The sequence below is a fragment of the Heterocephalus glaber genome, unplaced genomic scaffold (assembly GCF_053883595.1).
Source record: "Heterocephalus glaber isolate CG9 unplaced genomic scaffold, H.glaber_assembly_v1.0 deba00001532, whole genome shotgun sequence".
Taxonomy (NCBI): domain Eukaryota; kingdom Metazoa; phylum Chordata; class Mammalia; order Rodentia; family Bathyergidae; genus Heterocephalus; species Heterocephalus glaber.
Window position 1 is genome coordinate 25,557,718 of NW_028258330.1, and position 13,605 is coordinate 25,571,322.

General features: G+C 36.1%; 1 protein-coding gene across 4 annotated transcripts in view; it reads left to right on the forward strand.

The window, feature by feature from the left end:
- The window catches only part of Itch (itchy E3 ubiquitin protein ligase), a 124,881-nt gene that overhangs the window by 45,319 nt on the left and 65,957 nt on the right, over positions 1-13,605 (forward strand). For 2 of the 4 annotated variants that reach the window (XM_087188888.1, XM_087188887.1), the window contains exons 4-5: positions 7,159-7,191; positions 10,190-10,331. In XM_087188888.1, coding sequence (XP_087045014.1) covers positions 7,159-7,191; positions 10,190-10,331 — 175 coding nt within the window. The remainder of the gene's footprint in view (positions 1-7,158; positions 7,192-10,189; positions 10,332-13,605) is intronic. The other 2 variants (XM_021246947.2, XM_004867917.4) reach the window with 1 other exon arrangement.

Below are 13,605 nucleotides of genomic sequence, written 5' to 3' on the forward strand. Positions count from 1 at the left end.
TTATCCCTAGTAAATTGAAGAGGCAGGATCCTGGGACAGACTCAAAAGCCAAAAGACAGCTATGCCTAGAAGACATTTCTTTTTTTTTTTTTCCCCCATTAAGTTTATTGGTACATTTTAGGTGTAAAATACAGTTACAGTCATCATTGGGATCTTGTACCATTACATGAGTATCTTGGTTCTTATTTTTTTCCCCATTCCCCTGCCCTCCCTTCACCCCCTCCACCCTTCCCTATTTGCAAAGACTTTGTTTCCATTTTTTTCCTTTTCTCATATTTTTTCTTTTCCCTTTTTTCCTTTCCCCTACCCCTCCCACTTCCCCTGCTTCTTTAGACCTTTCTTCCTATTACACAATATCAATTATACATTTTTTAAGTTATAATATCAAGATCTAGGAGACATTACCACAGATTTTACGGAATTTAAAAGGATATAGAAAGCATATTACCAAAATCTTTTTTGAAATAAATTTGACAACTTCTAAGACGTACCTTGGAAGACAAATTAATGAAACTAACTCTGGAGGAAATATAAAATTTGAATAGCACCTATTAAAGAAAGTATATTCCTAGCTTGAAAAAATACCTATATGACAACAGAAGACACATATACATTTTAACTGATAAATTATATCAAACATTTAAAGCAGAAAAAAGAAGGAACACTTCTCCCTTCATTTTAGGAAATCAACATTGTGCTAATCCTAAAACTGGATATAGATAATAGAAAAAAGTATGAACATAGATAGAAATTTGTTTAACAAAACAATTAGAAGTCAGATCTGGCAGTATGTAGAAAGTGGTTTTGTTATAGGGATGGCAGTGTTGGTTCAGTATTGGAAGATCCACCCCCAAAAGTCATCATTTTAACAGAGGAAAGGAAAAAGCCATATGATCCTGTCACTAGTTGGAGAAAAAGTATTGGACTAAATTCCACAGTTGTTCATGGTAAAAGCTATCAGGAGACTAGAAGTAGAACAGAACCTTCTCAACAGATTAAAGACATGTACTCCACACTTCCAGTGAGAATGTCTTATATGAATGGAGAAGATACAATGCTTTCTCCTTAAGGTGGGGAACAAGGGCAGATATGCTTACTCTTTATCTGTCCATCAAACTTTGAAACCTAGTCCCCACCAAAATAGTCTGGCAATAAAATGACACAATTGGGATAGGATTGGCAAGGTAGAAACAGAATCTTTATATGTAAATGAAATGATCATCTACAGAGAAAATACTAAGAAATCTCTAGGAGCCCCTAGAACTTGTATTTGAATTTAGCAGGATTAGAAAACACAAGGTATATATAAAAATTCAGGTCTGTGTATATGTTCTATAAATGAAAAATGGGATATTGAAATTTAAAAGTTATGTAGGAGTACAAAGGACCTAGAAAAGTTAAAAAACAAAAAACAAATAAACAAAAACCAGTGTTGGAAGACGTTTAGTACCTAATTTTAAGACTTCTTCTAAAGCTGCAATAATCAAGGCAGTGTTAGTGTAAGGAAAGACATATAGAGCATTGGAATAAAACAGAGAACCTAGAAAGAGAACCACACATATATGGTCCACTGAGTTTTGAAAGATTATTTAACATTAGCATTTTATAGAAAATAAACTCAATTCAAGAGCCGAGGAAGAGATAGTGTTTTGAGCAAATGGCACTAGAACACCTGGTATCCATATATAAAAAATTAATCTCAACCCTTTATTTCCATACATGAAAATAACTTGAAGGGATCTATGAACCTAAATAAGAAAGCCTAAAAGTATAAAACTTTAAGAAGCAATTATAAGGGAAAATGTTTATGAATTTAGGGTAGGCAAGAACTACCTAGGATACAGAAAACATGATGTATAAAAGAAAAAAATTGATAAATGAGATTCTATCAAAATTTAGAACTTTAAATGACATTGTTAAAATGAAAAGTAGTCCTTAAACAGACCATATTTACAATGCGTATAACCTATGATCAGAATATATAAAGAACTCTTACAGCTCATTAATAGACAACCCAATTAAAAAGTAGACTTAAGAAGATGATAAATAGCCAGTATAGCACAAGGAAAGGTGTGCAACTCTAGAATCAGGAAAATACTAATCAGTACAGTAAGAAGATTGAATTATATACTCATTAGGGAGATGAAGTTAAAAGTTTTAAAAGCCTTGTCATGACTTTTTCTTTGTGTTGGATTCTCCTCCTTTGCATTTAATTTGTCACTCCCAGTGGATTCATTCTGCTGGGTTTCCTGGGGTTGTGATCCTCATTGTCTTTTTCTAGGGTACTGTCTAAAATTTTTTGGAGTGCCAGTTTGGTATTCATGAAGTTCCTGAGGTGCTCTTTATCATGAAAGTATCTTATTTGTCCATCAATGTTGAAAGATAGTTTTGCAGGGTACATCAGTCTGGGTTGGAGGCTGTTTTCCTTTAGGGCTTGAAATACATCACTCCAAGCTCTTCTTGCCTTGAGGGTTTGCATTGAGAAGCCTGCTGTGATTCTGATGGGCTTTCCTTTTGATGTGATTTGTTTCTTTTCTTTCACTGCTTGTAGAATTTTGTTCTTCTGTTGGATTTCTGGAATCCTAACTATTATTGCCTATGTGTAGATTTTTTTTGATCAAGGCTGGCTGGAGTCCTATATGCCTCACTTATCTGTATGTCAATTTCTTTTCCCCTCCTTGGGAAGTTTTTTGCCATCACTTCTGTGAACAGCTTTTTTATGTCATCTGCACTCTCTCCTCTTTCTTCATTGACTCCAATCAGTCTTATGTAATTCTTCTTTGCATCATCTAGCAGCTGCTGGATTGATTTCTCATGTTCCCTTACAATTTTAAAGCAATTTTTCTTTTTCCTCGTCACTAATTGCAATCTTATCTTCTATATCTGGAATTCTATCCTCACATTGGTTCATTCTGCTGTGCAGACTTTTGATGGAGTTTTTAATCTCCTGGAAATCTGTTTGGATCTGTTGTATGGATTCCATTTGTTTCCTATGTTGGGATTCCATCATGTTCCTCAGCTCCTCTATTTTTTTTATCTGTGTCCTCTCTAGATTTATTAATCATGTCTTGGACCACGAGCACAATCTTTGCTGTTATCTGAGTAATTATTTCTGATTTCATTTTTCCCAGATCCTCTTTTGTTGCCAATTCAGAGAGTCCAGGTGGTTGAGTATCAGATTGTTCCATCTCGTTTCCCTTTGGTGTTGCTGTAGGTGATCCGGAAGTCTGTTTTTAAGGCTTGTTTACGTGTCTTCTCATTTCCACCAGGGTGGGGGGTGGTGTGCTTCTGGTGCCTGCACAGCTCAGCTTCTTTGCCCTAGCAGCATGGGATGGCAGTGGGGGAGCTTCCTTCCAGGTGCTGGGACCGGCCCACCTTCTGTGCCCTAGGAGCATGGGATGGTGGCGGGGGAGCTTCCTTCCGGGTGCTGCCACTGGCCCACATTCTTTGCCCTAGGAGCCTGGGATGGTGGTGGGGGAGCTTCCTTCCGGGTCTAGGAGACATTTCTGAAAATTAGTTATTTCCTAAAGTGGTCTCCCTACTAGTAATAAAGCTATCTACCAAAACACTTACAAGCCTCAATGCAGAAAACAAATGAACACACACACAGAGAAAATGAGAAAACATGGAAACAAGATGCAACCCATAATCCCCAACTCACTCAGGGTAAATCAAGGGTGCATCAAGGTAGAAGAAATCAAAAGCCACCCAGTTTAATATTAGGAAATGATAACAGCAGCAGAAACAAAACCTGTCAATAAATCTCTTTTTTTTTGGTCAATAAATCTCTTGACAAAAAACAGATAATTAAAAGAGATGACAACTATAATAAAGGAAATGATTAGTGAATCTAGGGTAGTTGAAAATAAAAAAAATAGAGGAGCTTAAGAAAGTGATGGAAACCATGAGTGCCCAACATAGAAAAGAACTAGGTCCCATAAAACAGACTCAAATGGAAATCTAGGAGATTAAAATTCTACTGAAAATATATGCAGCATGGTCAACCAATCTGAAGATAGAATATGAGATCTAGAAGACAGAGTTGTGGTTGGTAATCATCAAATGAAAGGCCTCTAAAAAAGCATGGGACCATAAAAAATCAGTCCAGCAGCTGCTAGATGATACAAGGAAGACTAATATAAGATTAATTCAAATCAATGAAGAATTAGAAGATAGCACAAAGGGCATTAAAAAAACAGTTAACAGAAGTGATAGCAGAAAATGTTCCAAGTAGGGAAAAAGAATTTAAAGGGCTGAGGATGTAGCTCAGTGGTACCGTGCCTGCCTGGCAAGTGCAATCTCCTGAGTTCAATTCCCAGTACCAGAAAAAAAAAAAAAAAAAATTTGACATACAGATAAGTGATGCATATAGAAGTCCAAATAGTCATGATCAGAGAAAAACTACACCAAGGCATATAATAGTCAAGATTCCTGAAATTCAGCATAACAATATTAAAAGCTATTAGTAAAAAGAAACAAATCACTTACAAAGAAAAGCCCAGCAGAATCACAGCAGATTTCTCAATTCAAACCCTTAAGTCAAGGAGAACTTGGAGTGAAGTATTTCAGGCTTCAAAAGAAAACCTCCAACCCAGATTGATATAACCTGCAAAATTATCTTGTGAAATCAGTGGAAAAATAAGATATTTCCATGATTAAGAACACCTGAAGAAATTCATGACCACCAAACCAGCACTTGAAAAAATTGTGAAGGATATTCTAGAAAGAGACAATGAAGACAATTCCATGACCCTCAATAGAATGAATCCACCAGGCAATTAAACAGAGAGGGAAAGAAAGGGAACCAACAATAGGAAACTAGTATGACAAAGATAAGTTATTACATATCAGTTAGAACCATCAATGTGAATGGTTTCAACTCACCAAACAGATTGGCAGAATGGGTCATGAAACAAGATCCAACAATATGCTACATACAAGAAACTCATTTAACTCAAAAAGAAATTCATAGATTGAAAGTCAAAGGATGGAAAACAATACTCCATGCACCAGGAACCCAGAAAAAAGCAGGGGGAGCTATTCTTTTTTTTTTTGGTACCAGGGTTCAAACTCAGGACCTTGGGCTTGCGAGGCAGGTGGGGTGCCACTGAGCTAAATCCCCGGCCCAGGAGCTATTCTATTTGCAGATAAAGTAGACTTCAAGACTGATCAGAAGAGACAATGTCACTACATACTTGTTAGGAAAATAATCCAAGAAGAAGAGATAACAATCATAAATGTATATGCACCAAATATCAGCATACCCAACTACATAAAACAAACACTAATGGATATGAAAAATCAGATAAGGACTAATACAGTTGTAATGAGGGAATCTTAATACCTTACTGTCACAAATAGATCAACTAATAGAAAAATCAGCAAATATCAAAGCTGAAGCAAGCTTTTGAATAAATGGACTTAGTAGATATCTATAGTGTTCCACCCAACATCAGCAGAATACACATTTTTCTCAGCAGCACGTGGGACTTTGTCCATACCACATACTAGCTCATAGAGCATGCTTAAGTAAATGCAAAGGAATTGAGATTATCCAATATATATTATCAGAGCAGAGTGCAATGAAATTGGAAATCAGTTGCAAAAGAAACCACAAAAACTACATAAACACATGGAAATTAAATAACACCCTTCTAGGACCTGGGATTTAGCTCAGTGGTTTTGCCGCCTGCTGTGCAAGCGCAAGGACCCAAGTTCAATCCCCGGTACCAAACAAAAAATCCAGAAGAGCATCAATACCTACTTTAACAACCTGTATTCCATTCCATTGCCTGCCTCGCAAGCACAAGGTCCCAAGTTAGATCCCCGGTGCAAAAAACCCCCAAAAACCTGTATTCCACTAAGATGGAACACTCAGAAGAAATGGACAGATTCTTATGTACTATGAATTACCAAAGCTGAATCAAGAAGATACAAAAGTTCTAAATAACCCAATATCAAGTCAGTGAAATTGAAGTAATAATAAAATAACCACCAACACAGAAAAGGCAAGGTCCTGATGAATTCACTACTGAATTCTTCAAGAAATTTAGAGACAATCTTAGTGCCACTGCTCCTTAAAGTCTTCGATGAATTTGAAAGGGAAGCAATAATCCCAAACATTTTTGGAAGCAAGCATTGTCCTAATACAAAAACCAGAAAAGGGTCCAACCAGAAAAGAGAATTACAGGCCAATCTCCTTAATGAACATAGATGCAGAAATCTGCAGCAAATCATCAAAAAGATTATATACCGTAATCAAGTAGGATTCATTCTGTGGATGCAAGGATGGTTCAACATATGCAAATCAATAAATGCAGTACACCACATTAACAGAACCAAGGACAGAAACCACACATTCATCTCAATAGATGCAGAAAAATCATTTGACAAAGTCTTGACACCCATTCATGATAAAAACCCTACAGAAAATTAGGTCTTTCATATCAGTCTGATAAAAATCACCTGTCACAAATCAACAGCATACTCAATGATTAAAAACTGAAAACTTGCAGTGTAAAATCAGAAAGACAAGGATGCCCACTATCATGATTGCTGTTCAATATTGTTCTGGAAACATTTACCAGAGTAATTAGATAAGAGAAAGCAACAAAAGGAATCTGGATAGGAAAGGAAAAATGTGAATTATTATTTGCTGATGACATGATACTCTACATAGAACACCCCAAAAATTCCATCAAAGATTCCAGAATTAATAACCAAATTTGGCAGTGTACAAAGTCAACATTCAAAACTCAATAGACTTAAAAAAAAAACTCAATAGACTTCCTGTACATGAATAACAAACTTACTGAGAAATTAGGCAAAGAACAGCTTTCACAATAGCATCAAGAAAAATGAAATACTTAGGAATTAACCTAACCAAGGAAGTGAAAGGCCTGTACAATGAAAACTATGCTAGTATGAAAAAGGAGATGGAATAGGATATCAAAAAATGGAAAGATGAGTTGGGGATTTAGCTCAGTGGCAACATGCTTGCCTTGCAAGCATAAGGTCCTGAGTTTGATCCCCGAAACTGCTTAAAAAAAAAAAAAAAAGGAAGGATATCCCATGTTCTTAGATAGGCAGAACCAATATAGTGAAATTGGCATACTTCCAAAACTTATACAGACTTTTTTTTTCTTTTTCCTGTACCAGGGATTGAACTCAGGGCCTGCGCTTGTGAGGCAGGTACGTTGCCACTGAGCTAAATCCCCGGCTCTTTATAGACTTGATGCAATCCCAGTCAGAATACTGATAGCATACCTCACAGAACTAGAGAAAGCAATCCTAAAATTCATATAGAACCAGAAGAGACCTAGAATAGCAAAAGCAATTCTGGACAACAAGGGCAAGGCAGGGGGCATTGCAGCCCTCTATTTGAAGTTATGCTACAAACCTGCCATGATTAAAAACAGCACAGAACTGGGAAAGAAAAAAAACAGTCTTGAGGTTCAGTGAAAAAGAATGGTAGATGCAGAAACAACTCTAGGCACTCTCAGCTACCTTATCTTTGACAGAGGGGCCAAATATATAAACTGGAAGAAGGATAGCCTCTTTAATGAATGGTGCTGGGAAAACTGGCTTCCCACATGCTGAAGATTTAACCTAGACTTGTATCTCTCTCACCACGCACTAAACTAAAATGGAAATGGATCAAAGCTCTAAATATTAAAATAGAAACACTAAGTCTGCTGGAAGATAGAATTGGTAAAACTCTTGAAGATGTGGGTGCAAGAACAGCCTTTTTGATCAAAACCCCAATTGCAGAGGAAATTTGTTTTTGTTTTGTAAAATAGGGTCTCACTATGTAGTTCAGGCGGGCTTTGAACTCATAGTGATGCTCCTACCTCAGCCTCCAAAGCACCCAGAATTACAAGCGTGCACCACAACTGCTGGTTCCACACAGGAAATCCAAAGAATCAACAACTGGGATATCATCGAATTAAAAAGTTTTTGCATAGTAAAAGAAACCACCAACAGAGTGAAGAGACACCCCACAGAATGGGAAAAAGGTTTTACCAGTTACTCTCAGACAAAGTAGTAACATCTAGAATATGTTTTTTTATGAGATCTTTGAACTCAGAAATCAGACCTTCCAAATTTAAAAGACCCAGTCGAAAAGTGGGCATTTGAAATGAATAGACATTTCTCAGATGAAGATGTACAAGGAGCAAATAAATATATGAAAAAATGCCCAGCATCCCTGTTCATTTGAGAAATGCAGAGTAAAATGATACTGAGATTTCATCTCCAGATAGAACGGCTATCATCAGGAAATCAACCAATAACAATTGCTGATGAGACTGTGGGGTAAAAGGAATCCTCTGTTGACGATGGGAGCATAAATTGGTACAACCACTATGAAAATCAGTATGGAGATTCCTCAAAAAGATAAAACTAGAGTTTCCATTTGACCCAGCTGTGCCTCTTCTAAGTATCTTCCTGAAAGAGTTAAAAGTATCATACTACAGTGAAATATGCACAACCATGTTTATAGTGGCACAATTTATAATAGCTAAATCTTTGAAACAGTCCATATGCCCATCAACAGATGAATGCATAAAGAAATTATATTTATACATAGTGGAGTACTGCTTTGGCACAAAAAAGGATAAAGTTGAGGCATTTGTAGGTAAATAGATGCACCTCTTGACCATAGCTTTAAGTGAAATAAATCAGACACATTTAAATATCGCATTCTCTTGTGGGACAAATGCAAAGGGTAAGGAGCGAAATGATAGATATTGGTAAGGGAGAGGGGAAGGGGAAGAGAAGGAAGGGAAAAGGAAAAAATAGAAAACATGGAAACAAAGCTTGTGTAAGTGGGGAGTGGAAGAAGGGTTGAAGGGAGAGGAGGAGAATGAAAAAAAAAAAGAATAAGGTATGTTATGTATAGGTATAAATTACCTAAGATGAATGTGATCAGTATGTATGACAAATATGTATTAACAAAAAATAAAGTTTGAAAAAATACAACAAATGCTGACAAGGGTTCAGGGAAAAAAGAACCCTTCTACACTTTTGGTGGCAATGTATATTAGTACAACCATTGTGGAAATCTATATCACTCAAAAAACTAAAAATAGAAATACCATTTGATCCAGATATACCACTCCTTAGTAAATTCCCATAAGAATGAAATTCCCGTAAGAATTAAAGATAGCATAGTGTAGTGATACATGCATACCCATGTTGAAGTTGCAGCACAATTTACAAGAACTAAACTGTGGAAACAGTCTAGGTAAGTGGATAAAATGTGGCATATATACACAAAGATATCAACATAATGAGTGCATTAAAATGTGATTTATACTTACACAGTGGAATATTATTCAACCACAAAGAAGAATGTCATTTACAGGAAAATGGATGGAATTGGAGACCCATCATGTTAAGTAAAACAAACTGACTTAAAAAGTTAAATATCACATGTTTCCTTTAATATAAGCAATCTGAAAAAAGTGATAGGAAACTAGAAGGTAGACTTTTGGAATGGGTAGCAGGATAATGGAGATGAAAATAATCAAAGAATATTATATGCATGTACCAATATACCAAAACAAATCTCATTTTGTATTACTTATAGCACCAATGAAAAAGAATAGAACTTGTGCAGAAAATAAAATTACAAGTGACTGTTGCCCAAAAATGTTATGTTGAATAAAATAAACTAAATCTACAACAGTTATCCTTTATGAGGACCTGAACAGTGTTGCTTTAGAGGAGACAGGAAGGGAATAAAAGTTCTCCCTCAGAGACTTTCTGTATTAACAAATCATATTCTGTCATGTCAGCCTGTTTTCTTCACAAGGACTGTTCTCTAACTGGAATATAATCTTGAAAGCCAGGGCCATTTATATACTGTTACTGCTCTATTCACAGTGTTTGCAGCCGTGTCTGACACATGATAGTATTTGTTGACTACATTTATCCGTGTACTTTTTAACATACCTAAATTCTGGGATTATTGATACTGATAGTGAGAGTCTTTTGATTTGGGTGTATGGTTTAAGGAAGTCCGTTTATTTACTAGGGTGGGAGGAAATAAAAAGGTCATAAATCAATAAAATAATGAAATTTTTAGGGATACCTGCTTCTCAGTAAAAATCTCAAAGTATTTTGAAATTAAATTGATTTGAGGGCTTAATATCTCAAATATTTCAATGGTTTCTGTTCTTTTACATAGTCCTCTCAGCAAAACTTAAAGAAAATAAAAAGAATTGGTTTGGACCAAGTCCTTATGTGGAAGTGACAGTAGACGGACAGTCAAAGAAGACAGAAAAATGTAATAATACGAATAGCCCCAAATGGAAGCAGCCACTTACAGTGTAAGTTTGAAAATATTTCCAGGATCATATTTTGTTTAATTGATGAGCAGAAATGTAGCTTTAATGTACTGTTACTTTGCTTCTCCTTTTTATCTTTCACCTTTTTCCCATGTCTTCCTAAAACTATTTTCTCTGATCTTCTATTAGTTTCTCTTTAAATATTTTCCTTGTATTTCAAGTCTCTCTTTTGTTACCATCCCCAGTCGAGCTGGTGATTGAATCCATTGAACAAGTGGAGGGCCTAAGTCATGGTACTAGAAAGATTTAGAGTAGCCCTCTTCTTTTTTTTTGTGCTGGGGATCAAACTCGGGACCTTGCGCTTGCAAATCAGGTGGTGGAATCACTGAGCTAAATCCCCGGCTCTAAGAGCAGCCCTCTTCTTAACTTGGGATTTAATTAAGGGGTTGTAAGTAGCTTACTTTATTTTTTAACTTAATTTTTAAAAAATAACTTTCTATGACACCTGCCTGGCAAGCGCAAGGTCCCGAGTTCGATTCCTGGTGCCAAAAAAAAAAAAAGAAAGTTTCTACCCAGGTGTGGTGGCACATGCCTGTAATCCCAGCACTTGGGAGGCAGAGGCAGGAGGATCACTACAAATTCAAGGCCAGCTAGGAGTAAGCCCAAGGCCAGCCCGAACTACATACCAAGCCCTTGTCTCAAAAAAAGAAAATTTGTTTTTAAATTGTAATGTCCCTACAACCAACATGTTGTCTTCTATTTTAAAAATTAAATATACCTTTATTCTGTAATTTTGTTTTTATACTAACAGTTGTATCATTATTTTACTGAGTATATTCAGGTGTAATATAGCTACATAAAATTAATTTATATGTTTCTCTATTTCTTGTTTGCTTGTAGCAAGCAGTGTGGATAAAACTCAGAGGCATTCTGACACTGAGCTATATCCTAGGTCTTTTTATTTTGAAACAGGTTCTTGCTAAGTTGCCTAGGCTGGCTTCAAACTTGTGATCCTTCTGAGTAGCTGGGATTATAGGCATACCTCTGCAGTCAACTACTTTTGGGGGTTAGTTTTGTTTTGTTTTGTTTTTGGTATGGAGGATCGAAATCAGGATCTTGCAATTGCGAGGCAGATGCAGTGCCACTGAGCTAAATCCCTGGCCCTTTGTTTTGTTTTTTGAAACAGAATCTCTATCTAGTACAGGTTGGCCTGAAAATCACTATGTAGTCTAGGCTGGTCTCGAACTTGTGGCACTCCTCCCACCTCAGCCTGGCTGTTTCCATAATAGTTCTTAATATTGATAACCTGTAAGTTTTAAAAATTAATTTAGTTTCATATTGATTGATTAGTGTCTAATTGTATTTTCCCCAGTACTGGGAATTGAGCCCAGGGGCCACACAGCTACATCACAGTCCTTTTTAAAAGCATTTTTTTGAGACAGTCTACTTTAGTTGCCCAGGTTGGCCTTGAATTTGAGGTCTTCCTACCTCAGCCTCCCAGGTAGCTGGGATTACAGCCAGTTAATTCTTGTATTGAATAAATTTGATAGAATTGTCCCCCTTTTTTTGGTACCAGGGATCGAACTCAGGTCCTTGGTGCTTGTGAGGCAGGTGCGGTGCCACTGAGCTAAATGCCTGGCCCTAAAATTGTCATTTTTATAGTGCTTGTTATATTACAAAAATTAATGAAAAAACATGCAATTTTTTGTCATCCTGTATTTAAATAATTGGACTGTAAGTGGTTAATTTTTAAAATTAAGATAAAAGGAAAAGCATAATTTATCAACAGATGGATATTAAAAAATAATATAACAGGGCCGAGGATTTAGCTCAGTGGTTTCGCCACCTGCTGCGCAAGTGCAAGGACCCAAGTTCGATCCCCAGTACCAAACAAAACAAAACAAAAAATAATATAGCATATTTGATTTGGTGAACAAATATGTATTAAAATGTAGATCAAAATATAACTAGTTGTTGCCACATCAAATATAGCAAATATAAATATATTCATTACCTCATATTTGGAATTCTTGAATTTTTTCTCCTTAGAGAAATAAACCAATGACAAAAAGGAAAGCTTATTTCTAAATGGTGAGATATTAGAAACTATAAGCTCTTCTTTTCACACAGTATATGCTTTTGTGGATTGTATTTATTCTTTTTTTTTTTTTTTGGTATGGGGAAATCGAACTTTGGTCCTTGCGCTTGTGCAGCAGGCAGCGAAACCACTGAGCTCAATCCCCGGCCTGCAGTATTTATTCTTAATAAATAACAAAATGAATTGATATAGCTGTATCGTTAAAATGAATATTTAAATTCTAGGGGCATTTTCATGTGCTAATGATGGTTTTTGAGCAAATGAATCAAATTTAGCACCTTGAGGCCCATTTGCAGAATTATTCTGATGCTTCTCATGTATGTTTATTTCAACATAATTGTTTCTGAGGCTTTCTGTTTTTAATTAGTGGCCCGCTGTAGATTGAGTCTAAATTAAAGAGTGTATAAAACTTTTTAAAAGCAAGTGAAATTTATAAAGAGTCACAGCCTACTTAATGGCCAGAGACATTCACCTTAATAATAGATTGAATATTCATCTCTTTGCAACTCTTATCTGTGCTCACTAGATATATACTATGAAACTTAGGCTATTAATCCATGAATGCCTTAGTGGTTCACAAGTTAAGAAAAAAAGAAACTCTCTTTGTAACCCTATGTGTGCCAAGATGTTCTTGCAGCTCAAGTTCTTCTCCTAAAGTTTAGGTGTTGCACATTGGCCCCCAGTTGTTGTGTTTTTTTTTAACATGGCTTCCGTTGCTGTGTAGCAGGCTATCTAGAGTACTCTTTAGAATTCAAATGAAATAATTTAGATAAAACCATCTTTCATGATATACTTTATACACCCTCTCCCATATTATAAAAGTAAAAGTAAGCCAGATATGGTGGTGCATGCTTGTAAATTCAGGTATTTGGGAGGCTGAGGTGGGAAGATGGTAAGTTTGAGGCTAACCTGGGCAATTTAGTGAGCTCTTGTTCCAAAATAAAATTTTGTTTGAGAAAGGGCTCTTGACTCAGCTCAGTACTCGTTCGATTCAATTCCTAGTATGGGTGAATGAGAAAAGTAAAGTTAAATTTATTTGCCCTTTATTTCATTCCTGTTGAGATTTGCTTGTTGGCTTATAGACAAATGCCTTTTTCTTTTCTTCTTTTCTTTTTTGGTACCGGGGATCAAACTCAGGACCTTGCGCTTGTGAGGCAGGCAGCAGCACCACTTAGGCAATAAATGCCTTCTAATATATACTGTTAAGCCCTCTTGAAA